The sequence below is a fragment of the Gymnoscopelus microlampas genome (assembly GCF_963454915.1).
Source record: "Gymnoscopelus microlampas genome assembly, chromosome: 21".
Classification (NCBI taxonomy): domain Eukaryota; kingdom Metazoa; phylum Chordata; class Actinopteri; order Myctophiformes; family Myctophidae; genus Gymnoscopelus; species Gymnoscopelus microlampas.
The window spans coordinates 13296830-13324101 of record NC_139958.1 but is presented as its reverse complement, the minus strand read 5'-3'; the positions used below and the strand labels follow the sequence as shown (position 1 = coordinate 13324101).

At 40.0% G+C, this 27272-nt stretch overlaps 3 protein-coding genes across 5 annotated transcripts; 2 read left to right on the top strand and 1 right to left on the bottom strand.

Moving 5' to 3' along the window:
• The first annotated feature begins 271 nt into the window (after positions 1-271).
• Positions 272-14384, top strand: hexb (hexosaminidase B (beta polypeptide)). Of its 3 annotated transcripts, none has more exons than XM_084047729.1 (14): positions 272-642; positions 1850-1995; positions 3124-3189; positions 4174-4220; positions 5133-5243; positions 5680-5781; positions 6453-6585; positions 7337-7517; positions 7927-8013; positions 8336-8408; positions 9875-10049; positions 13301-13391; positions 13726-13830; positions 14074-14384. In XM_084047729.1, the coding sequence occupies exons 1-14, from the start codon at positions 341-343 to the stop codon at positions 14135-14137; spliced, it is 1683 nt and encodes a 560-aa protein (XP_083903855.1). In that variant the 5' UTR covers positions 272-340; the 3' UTR covers positions 14138-14384. The 3 variants fall into 3 exon arrangements, with proteins under 3 accessions (XP_083903855.1, XP_083903853.1, XP_083903854.1); XM_084047727.1 differs by lacking the exon at positions 9875-10049 and adding an exon at positions 12030-12210 and having other exon boundaries at positions 273-642; XM_084047728.1 differs by lacking the exon at positions 9875-10049 and adding an exon at positions 8655-8829 and having other exon boundaries at positions 273-642.
• Positions 14385-14495: 111 nt separating this feature from the next.
• gfm2 (GTP dependent ribosome recycling factor mitochondrial 2) lies at positions 14496-26597 on the bottom strand. The gene is made up of 21 exons (XM_084047730.1): positions 26559-26597; positions 26309-26423; positions 25845-25932; positions 25405-25450; positions 24888-24985; positions 24323-24448; positions 24024-24112; positions 23401-23489; positions 23188-23248; positions 22765-22950; positions 22436-22516; positions 21017-21165; positions 20644-20784; positions 20402-20501; positions 19841-20024; positions 18418-18494; positions 17990-18128; positions 17555-17749; positions 16725-16840; positions 16227-16409; positions 14496-15365 (listed from the first exon to the last, which is right to left on the bottom strand). Exons 2-21 carry the CDS (start codon positions 26348-26350, stop codon positions 15237-15239), a joined length of 2319 nt encoding a protein of 772 aa, XP_083903856.1. The 5' UTR covers positions 26351-26423; positions 26559-26597; the 3' UTR covers positions 14496-15236.
• Positions 19284-19484, top strand: LOC311037249 (large ribosomal subunit protein eL29-like; the record flags this gene model as incomplete). The annotated part of the gene is made up of 1 exon (XM_084046372.1): positions 19284-19484. The coding sequence occupies one exon, from the start codon at positions 19284-19286 to the stop codon at positions 19482-19484; it is 201 nt and encodes a 66-aa protein (XP_083902498.1).
• Positions 26598-27272: the final 675 nt, after the last annotated feature.

Genomic DNA, 27272 nt, shown 5'->3' with positions numbered 1-27272 from the left:
CACGGAAGGTGGGAGGCTCCAAGTGTTCCCACTAAGGAAACTAGGCTTTCAGCACACTAAAACCGTCTTCGTTTTGGTGAGCAGCGAAAGCGTATTCTTTATTTTTTTTTTACTAAAGTCGAGAGGCTGCGCTACCGGTTGGTGGTATTTGGGGCAATGGCCGACAAGTGACATTGCTCCTTCCTTAACGCTATGGATGGACCAGAGCTAGCCCCGCCTTCTGACCGTTTCTCATAGATCACATGATGTTGTCACAACTTTAAACTCACATTCACTTCCGACTCCCTTCTGTCTGTGTGTGTACTGTGTAGCCTACTGTACTACACAGTGAGCATTGCTGATGGCTGTGATGTGGAAGAAGACTTTCATAGTGTTGTTGTTGCAGGCAGTTCTCATCTGCCAGGGCTTCAGGTACAACGACCTGTACACTGACGACGACGATGATGGTCTGTACAGTGAATATCCAGAGGAGACCACCGTCGTTGCAGGGGATTCTCAGTACGGATCTCTGTGGCCTCTGCCCCACAAGGTGCAGATGTCCCAGGTTTCATTCAGACTAAGCAGTACCGGCTTCTCTATTGTCGACGCCAAAGATTCGTCTGCTGGGGCAAGCTGCAGCCTCCTGCAAAACGCATATAGAAGGTAAGTTATATGTTGATAAAAAAAACAGGTTTTAAAGCAATTGATTGAATACTTTATAAGACAGAAATGCAAACAGCACGAGTACAGTCATACACTTGGTCTATTGCAGTGGTTCTCAAACTTTTACATTTCAAGTACCCCCTTATATCTGACAGTGTACAAATGGAACCAATTGGACCCTAACTTTGAGAACCACTGGTCTAAAGGGATAATACAAAAAAGTACCATTACCATTGAGGTCCGGTATTCAATTCATAGAGACATTTAAAGACATACAATAATATACAACATAATGTTATGTTAAACATTACAATGTCATGCATTTGTATTAGCCCTTAGAATGGCTGGTATTCCATACATTGCAATGCTATTCCATAATACATGCAATGTATGGAATATTTAAGCCCTTTTAGGGCCAACATTTGTATATGCAATGCATTCTGTTGGAGTGAAATAATACATTTCCCTTTTTAATTTTATGATTTACTTGCTGCCACTGTAAATGCTCATACAGTACGTATTATACAAAATATGCTGATAATCAGGTTTCTTCTGGTACTATGGATATACATGTTTGACAATGATAATCAGGTTTTATCTGGTACTATGGATATACATGTTTGACAATGCTAATTGTCAGGTTTTATCTTGATGTTACTACTGCTGTTATAGTATAACAACAAGGTATCTGTTGTTGCTATTACATGGTAGCTGCACATTATATATACAATTATAAATGTTATTTTTGCTTTGTGTGTTACGCTGATGTTGCAACTGCCGCTAATGTCGAAACTTTTCACAAGGCTTCTTATCTTATCTTAGTTTTTATTATTGTTATGTTATTATTATGTTGATGATGTTGCACAGTATTTTTGTGGACCTGACCCCACACACTTGCATCTCACTGTGTGTACCTGTATATGAGGTAGTGACAAATAAACCTTCTTGATTCTTTTGCTGGAAATCTGGCAGAAAAATACTTGCTCTCTACATAAACCTTTAAGGAAGACTCCTTAGACAGAGACTAAGGAAATAGTTTATTTTATTTTAACATTTATTTTAAAGTGCTCTGTGCTCAAAGTGAAACTAAAGGTGCAATCTGAGCCGTTTTCCTTTATGTTTTTAAGACCACCACACCTGCAGTCAACCCCGAACAAAGAACAAATAAGGGCACAACAGTTAACAATGTGATTCTTTTGCTGCACAGGTACTATGGATACATGTTTGACGGCGTAAGGGAGAGGAGACATCATGAGCCCAGGTCATCTGACATAATACCTGAATTACAGGTGGTGATCACATCGCCTGACTCTGAATGTGACGGTTACCCCAGTGTGACGTCTGACGAGTCATGTGAGTCCGCTTATCCACTTCCTCATTGATGTTCTATCAGGGCTGCACAGTATATCATTTCAGCGACATCGCAATATACATAATATGTGCAACTTTTTAATTCTGGACTTTTACTTGTAACAGAAATTTTGCGTACTTTTACCACCACTGTTATTCAGTCAGTTATTATTGTACTAAAAACCCACACAAAAACTAGCAAGGTTTTTTTCATGACTTATCTGGAAGTAAAGTAGTAAAGAGTCCATCTGATGAATGACAATGATTTAATGATTTATTGGTTAACTGGTATTGCAAGCACAAGGCAATGTATCATGTTGAGTCAACCAGAGTACTGAACAACAGCCTTATTTCTAGCCTGGAATCCAGACTGATTCGCTACGCCTCCGTCTGGATTCCAGGCTACCTTATTTCACCCTTCTAATAATATCACTCTACCGTAATTGTTGCTAGAGTGATACATTATTTCCAAATGGAGCAACTGAGGTTTAGATCTAAGCTAGATCTGGCAAGTGCATAATATCTGTGGGAGGATATTGTGTAACTTCTGCATTTTTATTTTTTAATATTGCAATACATATTGAAAAAATTGCGTCACTTTGTGCCGTACTGAGAGTTTGTACATCTGCTATTTTGGGAAAATCTTGAAAGTGTGAGAAGTACTGATTTCGAAGGCATTTGTAGAATTAGCCTCAGGTCTTAATGGGTTAAAACAAACAATAAAGCATAGCACATCCACTCACTAAGCACATCCAGAACCACCAAAACAATACATTTTAAACTTTGGAGCATGATCCAGTGTGCAGACTTTATCATTAATGCTTAAACCCCATTGAGATAATATATGTTCTTATTGGAAGGAGCTGTGTTTAGAGTGTTTCTGTCGATGAGAGTGTAAGAGATATGCAGTTTAACCTGCGGGACAACATTCTGGAGTTGATAAGAGTCGTCTGCTAGTTAGAGTGAGGGATCACTACTAGTAAACGGTTTAACCAGGTTAATATAAAACAACCTGTCTCCGGGTCACTCATCATTGACGGTCAATGATTTGGACAAAGAATTGTCTGCAGGACACGTTGTTTTAGCCAGGCCATAAAGAACGGTTGTGTCTCTGTCTCTGTCTTTGTCCAGATGAGCTCTCGGTGGACCAGCCGTACGCTGTACTGAAGGCCCCAAAGGTGTGGGGCGCGCTCAGAGGTACAGTTATCTGTTTATCGTCTTATCACTCAAATAACATCCATATATCAATGCCCTCATGTGATCATCACCATCCTTTGACCTTTGTTTTGCACGGCACCCTGTGACTTCAAAAGCCCTTGGATAAATAAAGCTTGATGAATCTCATGTGACCGGCAATGACTTTTTTGGCGTCACACGCCAAACAATGAAAGCAATACTGTTATCTTACCTTACTGTTATCTAAAATGTCATCTGTTTGCAGTTGCACACATTATGTAATACAGTGGCTCTCAAAGTGGGGTCCGGGGACTCCCACTGGGGTCCTTGAGAGGTTTTCCAGGGGCTCCCCATGCAGCTAAATGACTGATAGTTAGGAACCAAATGGACCCTTATAGCTGTCTGTAACTCCATTTGGTTTCATTTGTACACTCTCAGAGTTATGGGGATCCGTGGCCTACCCTAATGCATACCAAACTGGGTATTGGGGCTGATAACAATCCCAATGAAAGATAAGCCGGCAGGCTAAGCCTGGGAGATTTAAAACTGTATGATGCGCATTAGAAGATTCAGATCCAAACAAATGCTCAAGTTTAAAATGTTTACTGTAGTGTCACCAATTATTACAATTTCCAATAAATAAATGTGTGATAAATATGTGCACAAAATAAGTTAAACAGTGAGCAAATTACAAAAGCGGTCAGCAAAGTATAACTCTCCCAGCTCACCCTAATCAGTGCCATTATTTATAGACACTGAGGCCACCCACAGCGACACTCCCACCACCAAGGTGCCAATGCGGTGCCTACATCAATCACATACCAATAATCCAATCCAGTGCACAAATACAAATATAATCCTCATTTGGCTCCTACACTGGGGGGTCCTTGAAATTAAAAAGTTTAAGAACCACTGATGTAAATTTGTATTTGTGTGGTGAAAACGTTAAAAGGGGTTTCCTATGTTCCTACTGACTTGCTTCGTGTCTTACATTCCTTTTCTCAGGCCTTGAGACTTTCAGTCAGTTGGTGTATGAAGACGAGTATGGCGCTGTAAGTGATTCACTTTATTTGTTTATTATTTGATAGGGACATATAAAACAATATAAGATGTAAACATGCCGGAGTTAGCAAGAATGGCAGTCCCTAGGCATGCAGGTAACAGAAACATTACAAATGACAATATGCAAATACAAATATACAAATGCAGAAGTACTGTAGTAGAGAAAACGAGAAACAAAACAAGATACGTTTGTACAACAGGTGAGGTTATAAACCAAAGTTCTGGTTTGCTTTGAAGTCATTGTTTCAGATGTGGGTAGTAAAAGTAGGACACTTCCTTATTGCTAGTGGGACAGTTGGCCATTCCAATGTTTACTTCACTTTGCTGACAGGAAGCACATCGTTTCAAAACATGGTGTGTCTGTCCACACCCTATATGATCCATCACAGTGTCCTCTAGTGGTGTTTTTTGTTTTTGTTTTTTACAAATTCCTGGGAGGCTGGGACAAGCCCATGTAAAGCCTTACACACAAAAAATGTATATATTTAAAATTCTCAAAACTCATGAATGAATTATTCATTTAACCAAGTATCCTATATCTGATATACAGGATAGCATATCTATTATAGTATATCACAAATACATGTCAGACATTTGTAACAAACTTAACCACTTTAAAACCGGTTGAGACTTCAGTGAGTTATGATGATTTAATAGTGGAGAGAACTCCTGCCTCTGTAGACATACAGTACGTGCATTAGGAGGCACAGCTTAGCCCTCTTAATATGGCGATGATGCATCGCTCCAGCTGTAGCGAGTATGTGTATAGATCGATATATTATTACATCTAATGATACACACAGTTTATTTTTGTTCTGAACGCCCTGAAAATGTCGGAGCTTGTTTTTGTGTGTTTGTGTTGTTGACCATGCTGAGCCTGATGGACTTGTCTCTGCTTTCAGAAAAGCGTCAACCAGACGGTGATCAGTGACTCTCCTAGGTTTGCACACAGAGGCATTCTGTTGGACTCTTCTCGCCACTTCTTGCCCATTAAAGTGATCCTCGCTAACCTGGTATGTTCTTCTGTTGTGCATTAGTTTGAACCACTTTAAGCCTTCGGTCTCTATTTTGGGAATGCCATTATGGGTGAACATTTTTCATTATTTACCCACCCCCCGTACATGTTTCTAAATGTTTAAAAAATAGACACATTGTGAGCTTGTACATGGGCTAGTTTTGAATAGCCAAAGTTAAAAGTAGGGCATAATCACTTAAACGCTAAACCTACTCCTCTTTTCCCTGTACACACCAAAAGTGTAGAGGGGAAATAGCCAATCTACAAGCTAACACATTGGGAGTCGTAGGTCTGCTACTTTCACTGAATGTTCACCTGTTATGACATGCCCAGAATAGGGACGCCAGGGTTCATGATGTGGTTTAGTGGTCAATTTAATTGGGAATGAAGGTAGCTATATTTCCTTGTAATTTCTTCTTCAATTCTCCACACAGGAAGCAATGGCAATGAACAAATTCAATGTATTCCATTGGCACATCGTGGATGACCCCTCCTTCCCCTACTTGAGCCGTACATTTCCCCAGCTCAGCCAGCAGGTCAGTAGGATTGCTTGCAACCGTATTCAGCGTCTGACTACAATGCAAAATTATTGTTGTATAGCTGCCTGGGTGTAATACTGTAGGTCTAAATATTCATAATTCTTTCAGTGATTGAGGAACTGGTTTCCTTTTTACAATTTCGTTCACTCTTTGTAGGGTGAAACAGGTCTCAAATTCACAGTATACAGTATATAAAAAAAGGCCTTGTGCCTATTTATTGATTCTTTTCTATTTAAAAAATGGTGCTATTGAACTTTCTGCAAGGTTAATGTAACATGAATACTGCAATCTCGCTTCCCCAAATTTAAATATACGGTATATATTGGCAGAATCCGTTTTTTGTGTTCACTTATGTGCTAAACCTGTGGTTTTGAGTCTGCTACTATGAGTTCCTCAATCAAAGCGCACATAAGCAACATATGAAGTTGATGGACAATATTTGGACTTATATCATGGCCAGGTAGCTATACAAGATGTACATGACGAAGATAAATTCACTTTAGGAGCATAAAAACACAGTGCGGATTATCCTATCTTTTATCAGGTAGCTCTACAACCCAATGTTCTACCGGCGTTTAACTTTGGACAGAGAACAAGGAGGTTTCTCTCAAGAACATTGTTATTTTGCACAAACTATGTAGCATTTTCACAAGAGTGTTTGTCAATAGGGAGCTTACCATCCATACACACACGTGTACACCCCTGCGGATGTGAAGATGATCATCGAGTTTGGTCGTCTGAGAGGAATCCGCGTGGTCCCTGAATTTGACACTCCGGGACATACTCAGTCATGGGGCAAAGGTGAGTTTGCTGGGTGTGCTGCAGGAGAGATATGCTGTGGAGTAGTTCACCCAACAAATTAAAAATGTTCTATCAATTGCACACCCCATGAAGCCTTGAATTCATGGAGATTTTTTTGTTTTTGTCGCATTCCTAAGCCAATAATTTGAAGTCATTTTGGGAGTGAATTATCTTTTTAACAAGGACGCTTTCATTCGATTTTGTTTTCTTTTATAGATAAATGTGAGGGAGACATACAGCACTGGTTCTCAATGTTGGGTCCGGGGACCCCCAGGGGTCCCCAGCTAAATGATTGATAGTTAGGAACTAAATAGACCCTTACGGGTAACACTTGAGAGCGTACACATGGAACCAAATGGTTCTATTTGTACACTCTCAGAGTTAAATTAACACTGAGGATTTTAAAGGGTAGACTGGGGTCCCAGAGATCAAATGTTTTATCAAATGGGGGTCTGTGGCCTAATGCATATCAATCTGGGGCTCCTTGAGATTAAAACGCTTTAGGGTCACTGTCTTACAGTATCCAGGTATGTTAAATTAGCCCATTAAAACCGGGACAGCATCTGTGTCATTATTTTTTATTCAAGTGTGTTTTATTCAAGAAGTGACGCGTTGTTATTTTGAGCTTGAAAGTGTGAGAACTACTGATTTAGAAGGCATTTGTAGAATGGGCCTCAGGTCTTAATGGGTTAGTAAACAAATGGAAGCTTTGGAGTGAACACCTTGTATCATCTTAACGTCTCCATCTCAGGCCAGAAAGACCTGCTCACGCCCTGTTACTCTGGAGCCAGTCCCTCTGGGACGTTCGGACCCGTCAACCCCATCCTGAACTCCACGTATGAGTTCATGAGCCAGTTCTTCAAGGAAGTCAGCCAAGTGTTCTCCGACGCCTACATCCACCTGGGGGGAGACGAGGTGGACTTCAGCTGCTGGTGAGAGTAGTTTCACGTCACCAAAACCACACTATTACACTCTGAGAAGCATGACATTCTGCCAATGGATATAATACTTACAAGTCATACTGTGTAACCTTGATATAATCTTTCACTGGTATAGTCTTTAACACATTAGCTGTGTTTTTTGACAACTTCTCTAAAACTATTTCTATTCAACGTTAATATGTACTGTTTCTGACAATGTTGTTGCTTTCCAAGATGTCCTTGGTTCAGTAGTTTCGTTTCAAACTGAATTCTTGGAATCGTAGTTCTAACAGACCATAGAGTCTGTCTAATGGGCGCCAAAAAGACTACAATTAATGCATGTTATGCAGTATATAATCAACTATAAGAAGAACCTATGTTGGAAATGATATTATGTTTAAACGATAAACCATCCCTGCAGGAAGTCCAACCCAGATATTACAAAGTTCATGGATCAGCAAGGCTTCGGAAAGGACTACAGCAAGTTGGAATCCTTCTACATCCAGAGGTGAGTTACTGTTTGACACACAAGGTCACAGCTTCTGTAACTACTCAGTTTGTCAATAGTACAGACGTTTAACATTCTTAACCACTTAAACCCTATTATACTTGATCGAGGTACCCCAGGGGTGTATACTAGGCCGACTCCTTCCTTCTCTTTGCCGAAAATGGCAGATGTACAAGCTCACAATTTGCGATGTGCTGTGAGCTTGTAGATATGTTATTTTCACTCAATGTTCACCCCAGAATAGTTACGTGGTTAAAGTCCTAATCCCGATTGAAAAAGAATAATCTAATGGATGTTTTTTTCTGTCTTATGACTTGATAAGACTCTTGGATATTGTGACTACGACCAAGAAAGGCTACATCATCTGGCAGGAAGTCTTTGACAACGGAGTTAAGGTAACGTTAACTGAAATTACGTGTCATTGAAAACTGCCCTGTCAGAATCTTAAGTCACGCTATTGCTAAGCAACTTCACTTCCTCAAATGTAGGTACTTGCATTTGTCTTTATTTTCATTTTTGTGGCGTGAGCATAATTTTAATTTATCTTTGCTCGTCATCCCTTGCTAACAATAAACACTATACGTATTGTGGTGTGTCTAAGCTGAGTACAGAAGTATGGACTGTGTCACTGACTGTTGCAGCTGAAGCCAGACACTGTAGCGCATGTGTGGATGGGCAACAAAGTAGCGGACGAAATGCAAAGAGTGACGTCCGCAGGCTACACCACCATCCTGTCCTCCCCCTGGTACCTAGATTACATTAGCTACGGACAGGACTGGCAGAAGTACTACAAGGTTGAACCACTGAACTTCAACGGTCAGTCTATATAAGGGGTGTCTTATGTCTGTGTCTTTTCAGAATGGCATTATTAAAGCATTCTTACGACAACCGTTTTGGCCAAAAGGGAATTTGGAAATAAAATGCACATTTTGTTCAGCAGGCTTACATCTGAACTGCACAGCTGTGACGAGGTGTTGTTGACAAGTCAGACAGTACTAGACATGAAGACAAATTATATAGGGTAGTTACTGTAGGCTGTTTGGTTAGTGCTTGTTTTGTTTGGTATTTCTGCTTTATTCTTTTACCTACTTTTGATGCTTTGCTTATATAACCCTGATTGGCTAAACATTTCATTAACATGCATAACCCTGAATGGCTAAATGTTTCCTTAACATGCATAACCCTGAATGGCCAACTGTTTCCTTAACAGCTTTGAGAATGTGTGCTTAAACAGGAAGGATGACTGTTGATGTGAAAATCTACATGTCCCAAAATGAAACTACTGGTTGAGCTCAGATGCGTCATCCTTTTCTGTCCCTGTTAAGAGTCACCACGCTTGCAATTTAGTTCAAATTCAAATGATCAAACCAGGTTGTAGCCAGTTTGGTGTAAAATGATTGAAAAATGTGGGAGGCGATACGTTTAATTCATTACACAGTTTATGAGAAAAAGAGTGAGATGACTTCATAATTCCTACCAACTGAAAGCATGTGAACATTGCTGCTCACTTGGGCCTACATTTTGGTGAAGGTTTGTTTGTAAACCTTGTAAACCATAGACGGTTGCTGTAGCACCACCATCAGGACTATTGGCTCACAATACCAGTTAAGGAAGTCTGTCATATTGTAGGACTGGACCTACAGTATGTGGGAAGTTTTGTTTATTTTCATGAAAGGCAGATTAAAGAATCAGAGATATACAAGAGGGACAGCATTGCTCCGTGGCTCGTAACTAGCACATTTCCTTTGAAAACAACTTAAAACTGAAACTGAAATTGAAAACAAAAAAATCAAAATGAAATATAAATTACAAAACTGATGTAAACTATATTAACCTTGGTTATGGACTCTGTGACTTGCAGCTGAAGCCAGACACTGTAGTGCATGTGTGGCTGGGCGGAGGTCTAGCGGAGGAGATGTCCAAAGTGACGTCTGCTGGCTTCACCACCATCCTGTCAGCCCCCTGGTACCTAGATTACATTAGCACTGGCCAGGACTGGCAGACGTACTACAAGGTTGAGCCACTGAACTTCAACGGTCAGTCTTCGTGAGGAGGGTTTCGCTATTATTCGCTAACTGAAAAGTCTACTTTAGGTATTGAGTTTTTACAGTTTAGGACAAAAAGGGATTTGAGAGAAATAAAGACTTCAGCAGGCTTACATCTGATAACTGCACAGCTGTGACAAGGTGTTGTTGACTAGTCAGATAGTACCAGACATGGAGAACATTTTTATATTGTAGGGTAGTTACTGTACTGTAGGCTGTTTGGTCGAGTGCTTGTTTTTTTGTTTGGTATTTGCGCTTTATTCTTTTGCATGATGCTTGGCTCCATAAATAACCCTGTTTGGCGTAATGTTTCCTTAACATAAATAACCCTGATCAGATAAATGTTTCCTTAACATACATAATAACTCTGATCTACTACATACATAATAACCCTGATCTGATAAATGTTTCCTTAACATACATAAGCCTTATTGGCTAAATGTTTCACTAACGGCTTTGAGACTGTGTGATGGAACAGGAAGGGATGACTGTTGCCGTCATAGAAAAAAATATTTAAAGAAAGCCACGTCTCAAAATGAAACTAAAATAACTGTATTAATGCTGGTTTAGTTCAGATGCGTAGTCCTTTTCTGTACCTTGTCAGTTTCAGTCTTTTCAAATGGGTTGCATCTCATAGTCCCGCCGGTCTCACTGCAACATAACGAGCACAGTTGGAGGCTGACGGCTTCCAGCAATCAGGACAATACTGTATGTACGTGCAGTTGTGCTTGCCCAGAGGGCCACCGGGTGGCTCTCTTGCTTAACCCGTTTAAGACGTGAGGCCGATTCTACAAATGCCTTCTAAATCCTAACAGTTTTCTTATGTTGCTATTTATCGTTGCTGTCGGTCAGAAACCTGTTATTGTGAATGAATGCCCAACAGACGATATATAGCCAGTGACTTAAGCCCTTTTATACTCGTAGTATGGCATCTCACAACGCAGCATCACATCATGACGCATTGTGATTTTCTTTCGGGGTCCTGGCGGTTTTAGTGACTGATTTTGGTACAAAATTAGCCTAATTTGGTTAGGTTGAAGTTTTTCATAGTTCATTTACATCTAGACTAATTCACTCCATAAGCAACCGTGTGAACGCATGCTGCATTGCATTGCTAAAATGCAGTGCATGATGCACATTTGTTGAAATTATTAGCATGCATTGTATATCGTCTCTGTCAGGTGGAAACCGTGTATATCAAACGGTTACTTTTCAGGATTCTGATTTTCAGATTCAAAAACGACAAAAGTAGTAGATGATCCGAGCTTGCAGATCTGCTACTTTTCATTTTATGAAAAAACACAAAAAGTAAAAATATGGAGATAAGAGGTTTCTGCCCGACAGCAACGACATGCATATGTTATGCATCCTTTATCTGCATGAAGATAAAGGACGGCCACATATAAACTATAAACCCAGTATCTTGACTGTACCCAGCAAGCTACTGTACTTCATAAAAGCCTGACATTTTCTCATTTATCCCCTCCAATATCTATGGTAACTTGCAGTGGTTGACACAGTAACAAAGTACATTTACTTGAGTACTGTATTTAAGTACATTTTGGGGGTGTATGTACTTAACTTGATACATATCCAAGACAAATATTGTACTTTTAACTCCACTACATTTCAAGGAAGGGACCCAAACTTACAAAAATACATTATGAATTAAGCCCTATTTCAAGTTCATAAGCTGCTGCTATTTTCACTATTTTTGAAAATGTTAGAACATTTCTGACATTTATTTTGAAAATGTCTAAATTTCAATACAACAGTGCATTGATATTTAAAAGAAAATGTACTTTGTACTTTTGAATACTCACATATTTCTCAAATCAAGCGCTCAAGCATTAATTTGACCCAGGAGTATGTAATATACTTTGACTCAAGTACTTTCGCTGAGTTACTTTGTCCACCACTGGTAACTTGGCTACTTCTGGTGCTAAAGTGTTGTATTTATGCTGTGTGTAGCTGAAAGCAGACACACTTATCCACGTGTGGAAAGGAAACCAGCAGCAATACCAGGCTGAGATGGCAAGAGTTACATCTTCAGGGTACCAGGCACTGCTCTCCACCCCCTGGTACCTGAACCGTATCTCCTATGGCCAAGACTGGCAGGGCGTTTACAAGGCTGACCCGCAAGATTTCAATGGTGTGTGTGTGTGTGTGCATGTCCAGCATGATTGTTTTATACACACATCATGAGAGGATGAATTGTTATTTTGCGGTTTCAGTGCAAAATAATACAATATTCGTTGGAATATGTCGTTTTATCAGGTTTAATTGTGAAATTGAAAAAGTACTACATTTTTTTCTGTTACAAGTAAAAGTCTGGAATTCAAAATTGACTTAAAAGTAGAAAGTACTCATTATGCAGAATGTTCCCATTTCACAAGTTTACAAATGTTGAATCATTTGAAAATAGCAGATCTACAAGCTCACAAGACGCATTGTGAGCTTATAGATTTAGCGAAATGGACGAAATGTATAGGGCTGAAGTGGTTAATGTATGCTTTGTAATAATAATGAAAATCTACAAAGTCACTAGTAACTAAAGTTTTCAAATAATTGTAGAGTAAAAGTATAGAAAATTGGAAATACTCCAGTAAAGTAAAATTACCTGAAGATTTTACTTAAGTTCAGTACTTGAGTAAATGTACTTAGTAACTTTACACCACTGTGTGTGTGTGTATGTCCAACATGATTGTTTTCTACACATCATGAGGATGAATTGCTCTTTTGCAGTTTCACTGCAAAAATAATGCAATATCCTTTGGATATGTTGTTTTATTGTCTCTTTCCAGTCTCACGTCTAGTTTCAGCCTTGGTAAAATGGAATCTCACTGTATTTCAAATATGGGTGTTGGAACTGTTGCGTTTGCTTTATGGTTTTGATGTATGGTTCCATTGTCGGTTCACCACTATCAATCTGTTTCTTTATGGTCTCTCGTATCTGGGTCACATTCACAGTCTCAAGTGCGTCAGTTTACTACTCTAGGGTATGAAAAAAGCTTGTAGGGTTCTTTTATAATCACTTCTGTGCAGATATGTGTATGCCTGTTGAATGAATACATTAATATTTGAATCTTTACACAGGAAAGGGGGGGCTAAATAATGTCACTGCTGTTTATGTTTCTACCATTTTAAACCTTATCTACCATTGTATAGGGGTTTGTTTGTATGTCACTGGACAAACTGTGCCATCCTTATCTGATCTCTTGCTTGTTCTGACGTCAACACAGGCACTGATAAGCAGAAGCAGCTTGTGATTGGCGGAGAGGCGTGTCTGTGGGGAGAGTATGTGGACGCAACCAACCTGACACCCAGACTCTGGTACAGTGCTCATTATCAGAAAAATCATTATCAGGTGTCGGTTTAAATGTTTGGCGACATCAGTTTAAGCAATTACGCAGCCGATGTGTCCTGACTTTTAAGCTTTCTACAATCTTATCTATTATCGACAAGCTTGCAACGGTTGCGATTTTTGGCAAAACAGTTTTTGTTGTGCCTTTACAATGCCTCAAATCATGAACGCAGCAAAAGGTAGAGGAAGAAATGTCACCCTTTTCACATTGGCCTATTATAGCGCCACCAGGAGGCCACAATAATGCAATACAGAAACTGTTGTATCCATGGTGTGAATATGTTTTCCATTCACCCGCGGCAGGCCCCGTGCTAGCGCTGTGGCAGAGCGACTGTGGAGCGCCAAGGAAGTGACCGACATCAATGACGCCTATAATCGACTGACCAAGCACCGCTGTCGCATGGTTGAGTAAGTATCTACGATGAAGAAGTCATGAAAAAGGTCACAAAAGGGATTCACACAATTTTTAGTCTGCTAGCAGGCACTCTTTGATGTCTTCCTGATTGACTTGTATAGCTTCCACTGTTTCTCAACCTTTTTAATTTCAAAGGACCCCCAGTTTGACCTGCATCATGCCATGGACCCCCATTTGATATGGTGTTTTATCTCTGATTATCATGCTTAACTATGTTCTCGCTTTTTCTTTCAAAGGCGTGGGATTCCAGCAGAGCCTTTGATTACAGGTTACTGCCCCCATGAGTATAAGGGTGTCTGATAAGCGCTACAAGGCTGGACCTGAAAGCAAGTAGCCGAGCTGCGAAAGGGAGCCATGTGGATAATCAAAGCTGTGCTTGCATTTTTCACTGAGAAATTACAAGAGTTTTAATAGTTTGTTGATGTATCAACAAACTATACACTGAAATACATGTGCTGGACCTGTTCTATTGGGCTTGTGTTTTACAATGTCACTCCATTTTATATGAAAATTGTTTGTATGATTCAAAGTAAATCTTTTAAAATGGTTTGATATTACATTCTTTATCTTTTATGGTGTCAAACTGAAAATAAATTAACTATTCACTTGTTTCCTAGGCTGTGTGTTTTCCACTTCCTGTCGATTTCATTGGATGTCATTGGTCATCTGACCAGTTTCATTGGATTTCATTGGATCAAATCGACAGGAAGTGGAAAACACACAGCCTAGGAAACGGGTGAATAAATATCATTGTTAATCCATTGATGCTGTGTATAATGGGACAGACATACATTTAAGAGTTCTTACATGTCATCTGTAACAGTTTCAGAATACTCTAATCATTCAATAGTAAATCTCAACTCTAAATAGCATATTAGTGATTGGTCTGCTAGTCAGTGCCCTCGTCTTGCAGAAAGACAATAAAGATAATTCCACTACACTTTTGTACTGTGCTTTATCTGTGACTAGTGACACATGACATCTACAGTATGAAGTGTAGAATATTTGAATGTTTATTCACGTACACTTTTCTATTGACATTCACATAAATGACATATACACAAATAAAACGAATCCTCGGGCCCACTGTCTTTTAAAACAAATTGGAATCAGACTGACTTTGTGGTATAAACGTAACTAAACCAATATGTTGTTACAGACAGTACAGAGCATCCGTTTCATAAATAAATAAATAATAGCATTTCCCAGCTGAGCATGAGCAGATATTGGTGCAGTGTTGATAAAAAAATAAAACAAAAAAAGGACTGACTTTCTTTTACCTGATTTCTCATTGATGCTTTTATGTAGAACTTCACCCATGCTGGCAGCAGGATTATAGTCTATTTGGGGAAAAGAACGTTATTTGTTGCACAGTTCTGTCGAGTTCAGAATGTGGGGATCAGGCCAGGCCTGCCACTTTCTTCATAAGTGCACTCTGGTGCTGAGGGTTCATGGCCTCATAGGTGTCCAGCTGGAGGGAGAAGGTGGCGTTTCCGGACGTCAGTGTCCGCAGGACGGTGGAGTAGCCCTGTGATGGATGATAAAATGTTCGGTTACTGAACACACAGAGGGTTTGAAAAATGTCTGAGGTCGTATCACGTCTATTCAGACTTTTGTGTGCACCCCACACAGTTTTTAAAGTTGCTTGATGCAATATTTAGATCCATTGCATCTCACGCTCCCCCCTCCTATAAGCCCATTGAACTACAAGCTCCATGTTAGATTAATTGAAGAAAATCTTGTGTCCCTGGTTCTGGTGAATGATATTGTCCTAATGAATGTGGAGACCTTATTTTTCTTAATTATTCATTTCATTATATAAATATTTTCTCCTGTCCTGCATGAAATAACAAAACAAAAATTGTCTCCCAGAACCTCTCAGTCACCAGACTCAGGGACGTGTGTCTTCAATGAATCTAACAAGGAGTTGAATGGGTTTACATAGGAGTGAGATGAACAGGACCACAATGGAAACAAGCCCTTAGGGATTTTTGTGTTATCCTTTTAGCACCATTGTATAATTGTACCACTGTACTATTTGCAAACTGTTAATAAAGTATTCAATCAATCAAATCAATAGCAAATATCTTAATTATTGAATCAAGCAACATAAAACTGTCTGGGGTGCACCAAAAATCCAGAGTAGACGTAAAATGAGAAGTGTTTTAAAGTGAAATGTCCCTTAAACCGTAGTCGTATGATGCGTCCTGCGCCGAAAATAGCAGATCTACAAGCTCACCAAGTTGTGAGCTTGTAGATTGGCTATGTTCGGCGCAGGATACTGGAGCTCAACAAAGTATATATAAATCAGACTTATAGAAAGTAACTACAATGCAAAAATGAAACCACATTTATAGAGAGGTTTCCCAGGTGATTTCTTCTCACCCACCATCATCTCAGCCAGGGGAACGGTGGCTAGCAGCACTTTGTGGTCATGACGGCTCTGGATGTCCTTCACGGCCCCTCGGCGCTGGGCGAGGTCCCCCAGCGCAGTACTCAAATGCTCCTCTCGCACCGTCACCTCCAGTGACATCATAGGCTCCAGGATCTGTCCCCCTGCTTGCCTAAGAGCCTGTAAGACATTTCCTGATTTATTTAGCTGTGCCAGACTGTCAGTTTTAACTGAATACAATTTAAAATTATGTTTTTTTTTATAACAAAATACATTTTCTGACATCTTTCAATCTCGCCCCTGACAAATAACAAATATGACAATAAAAAACTAAAACTAACATTACTAATAAAGCCTTTGGGGGGAAAAGAAAGAAAAAGAAAACACTCACTTTAAGAAAAATAAAACTAAAGTGAAATTGAAAACATGAAGTCAGAACAAAATAAAAAGTCAAAATGAATGAAAGATTCTAGTTTTTTTTTTTTTTTTTTTTACCTTGAACATGCAGCGAGACACACAGGCAGACACCATGGCTGGAGATGTACCAGGTTCAATGCTCACTCTCTGGATCAACGTAGACACAGCCTGGACCGGGTAACCTAGTAATGGGCCTGGAACAGCAAGCAGACAACAAAATTATATATTGTAATATCGTGGCGAGCAGAAACCTTTTACCTCCACTTTTTGTGGAACAATAGACAAAGAGACAGAAACGGGTGATGAAGTTAATGAAATAATTGACTGCACAACTGCAAATGAAAGAGAATATACACGTGCAGAGATGGACACCTGTTGTATAATTCTGTATCTGTCTGAACAGGAGAATACTTTAAAAAGGAAAAATGTATGTATATTTATTATAGTATAGTAAAGTAGATTGTCTCTGTCGGGTGGAAACCTCATATGTCCAAAACTGTTACTTTTCAGGATTCAAATTCAAAAACATCAAAAGTAGCAGATCTACAAGCTCAAAACGGGTCGCTTCGAGCCGTGTTTCGAGCTTGTAGATCTGCTGCTTTTGATGCTTTTGTGTGACGCTGTAGTGGTCTTCAACGTTTTTCAGGCCAAGGACCCCTTAGCAGAGACAGAGATGAAGCAGGGACCCCCATTACTACATATTGTATAGAACAGTGTTGCAGATTAAACTTCTTCATAGATAGCTTCATCTCTCATCTCCGAAAAATAGCCAATCTACAAGCCCCCATTTCCGGCTAATGTTCGCCATCACACAAAGATTTTGCGGACCCCCTGTAGTAACTCTGAGGTCCTCACTCCTCAGAGTAACAAAATATAAAAATGTTTTCAATGAGTTCCAGTAGTGTTACCTTGGAGGTAAGAACTGTGCACCCCATTGGTCACTGCCTCTTTCAGCTCTGGTGACAGCAGCCCCTCCACCTCCTCATGGAAGGTGGGCTCATCACCAGACGTGCTGGTGGAAGATGAGACGTCATCCATGGGACAGAGAGCCAGGTCTACAGTCACCACGTGTCTTCTGTCCCCAACCGTACGGTCCAGTGTGTCTGCATGGAACAACATCAAATCATTACAACCGTCCATGTTTATATTGTACCTACACTAGATACGTGTTAGAGCAGTGGTTCTCAAACTTTTCAGGCCACGACTTTAAGCTCATCATCTCGGGACCCTCCAAAATCATTTGGGAACCCCCACTGTGTTAGAGAATAGTCTCCCTGTATGTTTAAATGTTGTCCCTGTAGTACAATAGATACGCGTTGTGTATAACATGTTTATGGTTGTACCTGTAGCAGATGCACGTTGCAGTATAGTCTCTCTGTATGCCACCTGCAATGGACCAAGGTGGGTCTCGATGCCGTACTCTCGTCTGATGCGATCGTGGATGATATCAATGTGCAGCTCTCCCATTCCACACAGAATGGTCTGAGAATGGGTCACATTTAATGCACACTGGAGGTTATTCATAAACCCTTTCAGCAGCTTTATATGACTGATTACAATAACCATGGCTTATACAGAAACAGAGCAAGTCAGCTGTCGTGAACATTTTTATATGTTCTCTCTAGGCACTGGAAAATCTCAGCCAAATAAACATATATTATAGTTTTATAGGCTGGTGGAGTTAAAAATCTGTTAAACATAGCTGAAATAATGAATTCTTAAAAAGGACAAATACAATTTTATACAACAGAATCTAATCATATGGTATTACCTGTCCAGAGTCAGGATCAATCCTAACTTTAAGGCTGGGGTCTTCTCTCTGAAGGCAGGTGAGTGCATTGTCAAGATCTGAGGGGTGGGACAGACCATGTGAGTAAAGAATAAGTAAGATACATGTGGACCTGTGACATGAGTCATCTATGGCGTGTCTATGACATCTGTCTCCAAATTTGGGCAAGGTTTCAGCCTGTTCTGGGCCCTTTTGATGGATACACAGTCAGTTATAGACGGCCACCACAGCATGGCTTACAACTGTACAGTCAAGTACCATTTTGCGGCGTGGCTCTGCAGGAGGCTAGCTGTCAATAAGAATAAGAAGGTCGGTTTGTGTTTGTGTGTGTGTGTGTGTGTGTGTGTGTGTGTGTGTGTGTGTGTGTGTGTGTGTGTGTGTGTGTGTGTGTGTGTGTGTGTGTGTGTGTGTGTGTGTGTGTGTGTGTGTGTGTGTGTGTGTGTGTGTGTGGCCATCATTCTGTCTGTCTGTCTGTGTGTGTGTGTCTGGAGATTTTTTTGAAATAATTCTATTTTGTTTTTATAATGAAAGTCAGTCTCTGCACTCTACTTATGTGACTATGTATCTTGTTGGTTGTTGACTAGAATTAATTCTTACTGCTATTCCGATTTCGCACTTGTAAGTCGCTCTTGATAAGAGCATCTGAAAAATTACTAATTTGTCAATTGCAGTGGCACTCAGACTAAGAAACCTTGCCCAAATATGGAGTCATATGTCATAGATACATCATGGAGGATGACTGATGATGTCACAGGCTGATCACATGATTGTTGATATTCTTCCGGCTCCGCGGTTCCCGTCTCTTCCGGTTGTAATTCTCTTACGTCTGGCAGATTGCCTGAGGCAGAATGGCAAAGTCCAAGAACCACACATCTCACAACCAATCTCGCAAAGCCCACAGGAATGGCATCAAGAAGCCCAAGACTGAGCGCTATGAGTCATTGCAGGGGGTGGACCCCAAGTTCCTGAGGAACATGCGCTTCGCCAAGAAGCACAACAAGAGGGGCCAGAAGGCAGCAAGGCAGGCAGCAGCAGCAGCTACACCATAGACTGTCTTCAGCGTTCTATAGACTTTACCCTCACAATAAAAACTTTACTTATTCAGTATTCAAATAAAAAATAGATCTACAAGCTCAAAACGCATTGGTTCGCGCCGTGTTTAGAACTTGTGGATCTGCTACTTTGGATGATCTTGTGTGACGCTGTAGTGTGATCAAGTAGGGCATTAAAATACGGAAAAAACAAAAAGTTAGAATATGGAGATATAAAAAAACTAAACGATCTCATGAAGTCCCACATCCACATTTGAGCCATGCCATTCTCACGTGGATCCCGATAGCCACATGATTTGATTTCTGAATTTAAATGTACTGTATATCGCAAATGAAATCACATCGTCACTAACCTGCCTGTTTGGCCATGGTGGGAGGCTCTATGGTGCAGAAGAACACCGGCTCAGGGACCTCTACCCCCGACAGTACCGGACTGGCTTGATCTCCAGGTTTCTTTTCCCCGGCCTCTTTTTGTGCCCGCCGGGCTGCGGCTGCAGCGGAGGCCTTGGATGACACGATGGTGTCCCCCGTCACTGTCTACATAACAGCGGAAAACACACGAGATGGAATGAGAATGGAAGGAAATTCATCAATTACAATGCACACAGTAAAATCCTCAACGTTCATTTATCCATTTAAAACTCTGAAAGTGTACAAATGACTCCAACTGGTTGACAAGTAGGACAAGTAGTGCAGTGCTTATGAACCCAATAGCTCCCCATGCCAAGCAGGGATTCCAAATTTGGTCTCTCATGCAGGAGGAGACCCGGGTTCGAATCCCAGATAGGAAATAAAAGTTACAGATTGCAGCTTTTAAATTATCACTGAGAAATTCTTTGTTGTGTACGGGCAACTTCTCTAAAGAGTAAAACAACACATGCTGCATCAAGTAGTGATGTTTTGGGGAACGCTACCTGCTTGAGGCCCACAGTCAGAGCAATGTTTCCAGCTGTCAGGGAGGAGATCTCCACATGCTGATCAGCAAACGGCACCAGCAGTCTGCTCATCCTCTCACTGCAAATGACACAAACACACATGTTTAATTCATCAGAAGGAATACTGCGCATACGGAAGCCAGAGTAAGTCACGGCTATACATTTTAGTCACTAGGTGGCACTCTCCAAAAGAAAGTCGGATGTCAGTGGGATCCACTTACATGTTGTTTCTGTTGATGTTGTGGACAGCCGTCTGGGCTTTCATGGTACCAGAGTAGATGCGCAGGAACACCATAGGACCACGCTGTTTGTCATGGACTACCTTAAACGCTAGAGCACACAGGTCATCTTTGTACCACCTTCTGTAGAGAGAAATGACCAAGAAATTATCTTAGAGGAGCTAAAATTACAGCAAATGACAACACAGACAAAACAAGAACTGCAGAGTCAAACGCCTACAAAAGCTGTATAGTAAAAAAGCTGTATACTGTATGTTTTACTACATATTCGGTTGCTAAATTATTCTCTCTTCATAGTCTGTATACTCGCCATTGCTGCGTGTGTGAGTGTCTGTGCATGAATGAAGGGACTCACACTACATCATGGTGCCTCTCACTGGGGTCAGGTAGGTAGGCCGTGATGGCGTCCAGAAGAGGCTGAACACCTTTGTTTTTCAGAGAGCTCCCCAAGAGCACTGGAAGGGCTTTACGAGCCAGAGTCACACGCCGCAAAGCCTCCTGAAGCTGAAACACGAAACAGAGAAACCATGTCAAAGTGGTCAACAAATAAATCCTTCAATGTTCAAATAAACACCATTGTTTTATCTGCAAGTAACTGTGGTCACCTAAACAGGAAACTCCTACATGTATGTTAATCTAACTCCAAAGAGAGAACAAATTTTATGCAATTGATTTTACTTTATTGTCCCTTGGGTAAATGTGTCATCTGCATTTAAGCCATCCGAAAGAGCAGTGAGCAGTCACAGTGCAGCGCTCAGGGAACAACTCAAGTTCGCCAATAGGGCATCGCAGCTGCGGCCACTTCCGGGTTCCACTGCAAAATACTCAATGCATTTTTCCCATTGACTTTTCCAAAAATATTTATATCAATTCATTTAAGCCTAGAATCAAGCTATCCAGGCTCCTGGTGAATCATGACCATTAAATATTTTTTTCTGTGATTTTTATTTTATCTTATATTTAATTATATGATATACTATATTTAATAAATACCCTTTGTTTTGCCGTTTTCAAAAAAGTTTTTTCACAGAATCAAACGTTTTATGGTCATGATTCCCCAGGAGCCTGCATAGCTTGATTCTAGGCTTAAATGAATTGATATAAATATTTTTGAAAAAGTCAATGGGAAAAATGCATTGAGTATTTTGCAGTGGAACCAGGAAGTGGGTGGGAACTGCGATGCCCTATAGACAGATTTCCGCACGACGTCATCACAGAGCAGAATGCGCAATCTGCGCATGCTCGGGGGAAACAAATTGTTGCGCCGTTCACTCTGTTGTTATGTTCGGGAGTTAGATAATAATTCTGCTATTATAGGCATAATAGGCATAATGCTGCTATTATATACAAACAGATCCAACTTCCGACAAATTTTTATTAAGTAAACAAGGTATTACAAACTGCATAATTTAATCTACTTTAATTAAACCCGGTGAAGATCATTTATTTTATGAATGGACATTTGACCAGAGCTGCTGCGGGTAATGGCGCCCTCTATAGGCTACCCCCGGATCTGCACGGTCATATCCTCTCATGTTTACTAACAGGAAACCTGTCTATTGGCCAAGGGAACTAGCAGGACTATGTACCTACAGTAGCATGCATGTCTTTAGGTGTGAGAGGAAACCACAGTACCCAGAGGAAACGATGGGTACATGGTTTGGCTCCAGTTGTACTCGCTAAATTAACATTAAGGATCTTTACTGTGTAACGCAGAATTCACATCAGAGGTTTCTAAGGCTTTTACATCACAGTGGAACAGCACAGTGCTTACTTTGATGGCGGGAATAGCATCGCAATTATCAGCAAAATCACCCAGCAACAATTCAGCAAAGTCGTCGTCCAGATCAGCAACCTGTCAATGGCAACAATAGATTTTATTTATTTACTTAGTCAATCAAATAAAACAACTTCCTGAAGAATATCTATGTTGATAGAACATGGAGCAACCTGAACCTGAACACTTTAAGTGGATGTACATGCACTCATGCATCTCATATGATTTATAACACCCGACCAACACCAGGCTTTTCAAAGCGCTATTATGAATGCCCAGAATAAGGACGCTAAATGTCATTGATGTGACAACATTGTTTCTTGTACCCGCTCAATCAAATCAGCTCTGGCGTCTTTAGCCCCTTGTAGGAGTTCTGCATTATCGGACGCACTCAGCGGTTTCGTCTCAAATGAACGTCCGTCATCTTCCCGGGATGTTGTCTTCCAGAAAATCTTCTGATTGGTTATTAAATCAACCAACCCTGTGAAGCTCTTCCCAATACCGATTGGAATCTGCAAAATAGAAAATGTTCGTCAAACTGAGCTTCTTGTTAATGCAATCATAGAAACAGAGAAAGCTTTACAGTTCTGTACAATCAGACACAGAATAATAACACCACATACTTATAATATACAGATAATATTTAACAAAACAAAACAGTTGTAAATGCTGTGTGTGTAATAACACACACAGTGTGTAACAGATTAGCTTATCATTTGTATATAATGATATTTATCCTTGATAATTACCTGAAGGAGAAGGGGATTTGCATTCAGCTTCTCCTTTAAGCTCTCAATTGAAAAAGATAAGCTAGGGGAAATAATTAATGATGTTTTAAAAGTTTGACTTGTCTTCCACAACATAAAACAAAAAACACTGAACATCTTTAAGCATCTCAAAACAAATAAAAGAGAAATCCGGGGGGGGGGGGGGGGGGGGGGGGGGGTGTTGTTGTGACTTACTTTGCAGCAGGCTTGTCCATCTTATTAAGGAAACAAATACAGGGAACATCATGCTTCTCTGCCTGCCTCCACACTGTCAGAGTCTGGGCCTGATGACATCACAACACAACATGTTGAGGAAGGTACCCTGAGGAAGACTTCAGTGTCGAAACGTTGGTTTCATTTTAAATAAACTTTTTGCATAGTGGCTAAGAGCTGTGTGGCCTAATCCTTTTGTCAATCACAACACAACATGAAAATACAACACAGATTCATATGGTGAATAATATAGAAATACACGATTACATGTCAACACCAGAGTGAGACGGACATGTCCGTTTGGCTAATATATCGGTAATTATTTGACTTTTTTTATGCTGCCGATGTGTCCCAATTTTTAACCCCCTTCAACCTGGCATCCCTATTTTTTACCACATCATTATACAAGAAAGGTTTAAAAGGTTTGCAGATCGGCCATTTTAGAAAATGTATGAATGTGGTTAAGTGGTTAAATAAAACGTTATTTGTGTTTATTTAATATTTGCTTATAAGTTAATGTTCTCAAATAGACCGGCATTGGTCAGGCTCTATTTAATAGCAGAAAGAAAAGGCTGCTTTAGACCTGGAGGTCAGCATCTACCAACCTCCACACCAGCAGAAGCATCAATCACTGCTACAGCACCATCCAGAACGCGAAGCGCCCGCTCCACCTCTAGAGTGAAGTCAACATGACCTGAAATCAAACACACACATACAGTAGAATATTTAAGACCTTTATTGATCCTGCAAGGGAAATTCAGTTACCAAAGACAGCACAACAGTTAAGATACAGATTACAGGGCAAGAAAAAAGTACTGTATTATTTTATATAAAACATGATTATGAATTACTTCCCTGCCCTGTGTCCATAATCATTTCACAAAATGCAGACACTACATTTTACCTGGAGTATCTATAAGGTTGATCCGATGGCCTTTCCAGTCGAAGGTGACTGCCGCTGACTGTATGGTGATGCCCCGCTCTCTCTCCTGAACCATGAAGTCTGTCACTGTGTCCCCGTCGTCCACATCTGGACAGGAAGAGACATAATGATATTACTGAAAACAGATAGAAGACTTATAAAATTAGAGTTAAAAATGTAATGGTGCTGCAACTCATATTTTGGGGGTTAAAATAAGTGTTAAATAGCTCAGTCTATAGACAAAAACTGGAACTGGAACACAAACTGATCAATTACAAGGTCATAATGCGTCGCGTTGCGAGTTTGTAGATCTGCTATTTTTGAAATAGGGCTTACGTGGTTAAAAGATATAAAACATATGTGACAAAAATGTATGGAGGTACTTGAGGTACTCACTACTGTGTACACAAGAAATCTGGTGCTGATCAGTCCAGCGGTTTGCGAGATTAGCCCGTACAAACACATACAGACGGACTCACAGACACATTTCTAGACAGCTCGCCTCCTACAGAGCCACGCCATAAAATCACTCAATCACTGTCCTCACCTCCTAGTGCCCGGGTATAACCAGAGTAATAGAGCATCCTCTCTGTGGTGGTGGTCTTCCCTGCATCAATGTGTGCCATGATGCCAATGTTACGAATCCTGCAGGCGTAGAGCATTGTGCAAAAGCAGCATCAACACCATGATGATACTAGAAGAGTTCGCTTACAGCACGGTTTCTCAACGTCGGGTATGGGGACCCCCAGGGGTCCAAGAATCAGAATCTGTTTTATTGTCACATTATAGTTACAAGTGTAAATAGCGGGTGAAATTAGTTTTTGTCCAAATGGACCCTTTTGGAGTCTTCTCAGCAACTAAATGGTTCCATTTGCACACTCTCAGAGTTAAATAAAGACTGACTGTTTTACAGTGTAGATTGATTGGGGTCCTAGAGACAGAATATTCTATCAAATGGGGGTCCGTGCATATCAAACCGGTGGTCCTTGAAATAAAAAAAAGAATCACTGACTTACACAACAACTATTATTAAAACCGGATGTTTGCAGAATGCCACGACTTACTTGGATATATCCGGGGTGACCAGAGTTCGCACAGACTTGACATCATCTATGACAAATAAACATTAAGTACATATTATTAAGTGGCAATATGATTATGGGACAATATCTGGCCGCCAAACAAGGAACGCAAACACACTGAACATTCCCATATACCGAACTGAGAGATACAAGAAATCCCATACATGTGGAGACTCATAAATGATAGTGGATTTTAGATTTGTGTTTTAGGTTATTAGATTTTTAGATAGGCAATTGCATTAGTTTGATTTGAAGTTTTATAATGTAATCAGCTAAATAATTCAGTGTATTAATGGCACCTGTCTTTTTATACCTGTGATTATGCTGAAAGTTGAATAAACATAATATGCTGTTACAGTAAACCTACATTTGATCATTTAAATTAATCAAAACTAATACAATTAAAACTGAAGCAAACATACCTGGTAGAAAGCTATAATGTCTTTTTACAGGATGATTCAATCTCCATCTGCAGACATGACCCCCATTTCTAAATATTAAGCTCCTACCCTGTGAATATCAATAAAACAGTTTTAGAATGAAAATATTATTATTGATTGATTGATTGATTGATTGATTGATTGAACACTTTATTAGACAGAATGTAAACAGCACGAGGTACAGTCAGACATTTGAGCTAAAAGGAGAACACAAAAAAAGTCCTGTGGACTTGTTTCTATGGTGGTCCTACTCCTATGTATTCAATGTATCAACATAGCATAAAAAATACAATATAAATCAACAAAATATAAAATGTACACAGTAGAAAAAAAAACTGTAGGCAGTGAATGCCCTCTCCTTTCTATGGGAAAGTGAGTTTACATCCTCTTTTATAATAGACTATTAGTGGGTATGATCACAAATGATATACATATAGTATACTTACCCAAATCATGATTCCAAAAGTCCCACAGGCTTTAAGTCGCATCGTCAAATAAAACAACAAACTCAGTCCTCAAAATGTGACATAATAAGTGACAGATCCACATTGATGAAGTGATCTAAAACAAACAGTATTTACACAACAAGATTACCATGAGTACACACAAGTTGTCATTCATGTTAATGATTGTTTAAATATATTACAATTTAAGTTGTTATAAGTGATAATAATGATGAAAACATTAAAGACTCACATTGAGCTGCAACCTCAGTGCAAACCATTCAAACGTCGGTGCGTCGATCAAATACATCCCTGGAAAACATTGATTCACGTCTTAACATCCAGTTCCTGGTTTGTAAAGAAAGGGCTGCTGTCATGATGACCGTCATGGATGAACTTCAACCTGGTGTTTCCACTTTTACGGTCCGTACATCTGCATAAAAGTTCAGATTTAAAATACAAGCGCTTACCTCATGGCCACAAATGTTGCAATTATGTACGGGCCCACAGAAGTACCCATATCTTCCTTATTGTTCAATAAAAAGCATTTTAATCCGATTGGTGGCCATTTTCTTATAATGTATCAGAGTGCAATACACCACCCAACCGATGGGGTCGCGAAGTGGATAAACTACGGAGAAATGGCCACCGATCGGATTAAAAAGCATTTTATTGAACAATACGGAATATACGGGTACTTCTGAGGGCCCGTACATCATTTTAACATCCGTGGCCATGGGATAAGCGTTTTGTATTTAAAATCTGAACGTTTATGTAGATGTACGCATTGTACGGGCCAAAAAGGGAGAAAGTGCAAACGCTGTTGAAGTTCATCCAATTCAATTCAAAGGGCTTTATTGGCATGAGAAAACATACGTTTACATTGCCAAAGCAAAAAGCACAATACAACAATACAGCAATACAATCAAAACAAAAAATGTACATTTGAAAGTCAGAATCTTCAATA

What these genes read in the sequence shown, in the direction of transcription:
- hexb (XM_084047727.1), top strand. Translation starts at nt 341, where the DNA reads ATGGCTGTGATGTGGAAGAAGACTTTCATAGTGTTGTTGTTGCAGGCA. An exon ending in GAGGTGGACTTCAGCTGCTG is followed by an intron (nt 7,518 to 7,926) that starts GTGAGAGTAGTT and finishes CCATCCCTGCAG; the next exon opens with GAAGTCCAACCCAGATATTA. An exon ending in TGACCCGCAAGATTTCAATG is followed by an intron (nt 12,211 to 13,300) that starts GTGTGTGTGTGT and finishes ACGTCAACACAG; the next exon opens with GCACTGATAAGCAGAAGCAG.
- gfm2 (XM_084047730.1), bottom strand. Translation starts at nt 26,350, where the DNA reads ATGCGACTTAAAGCCTGTGGGACTTTTGGAATCATGATTTGG. An exon ending in GTCACCCCGGATATATCCAA is followed by an intron (nt 24,986 to 25,404) that starts GTAAGTCGTGGC and finishes CTACGCCTGCAG; the next exon opens with GATTCGTAACATTGGCATCA. An exon ending in GCACAGTTCTTACCTCCAAG is followed by an intron (nt 16,841 to 17,554) that starts GTAACACTACTG and finishes TTGCTGTTCCAG; the next exon opens with GCCCATTACTAGGTTACCCG.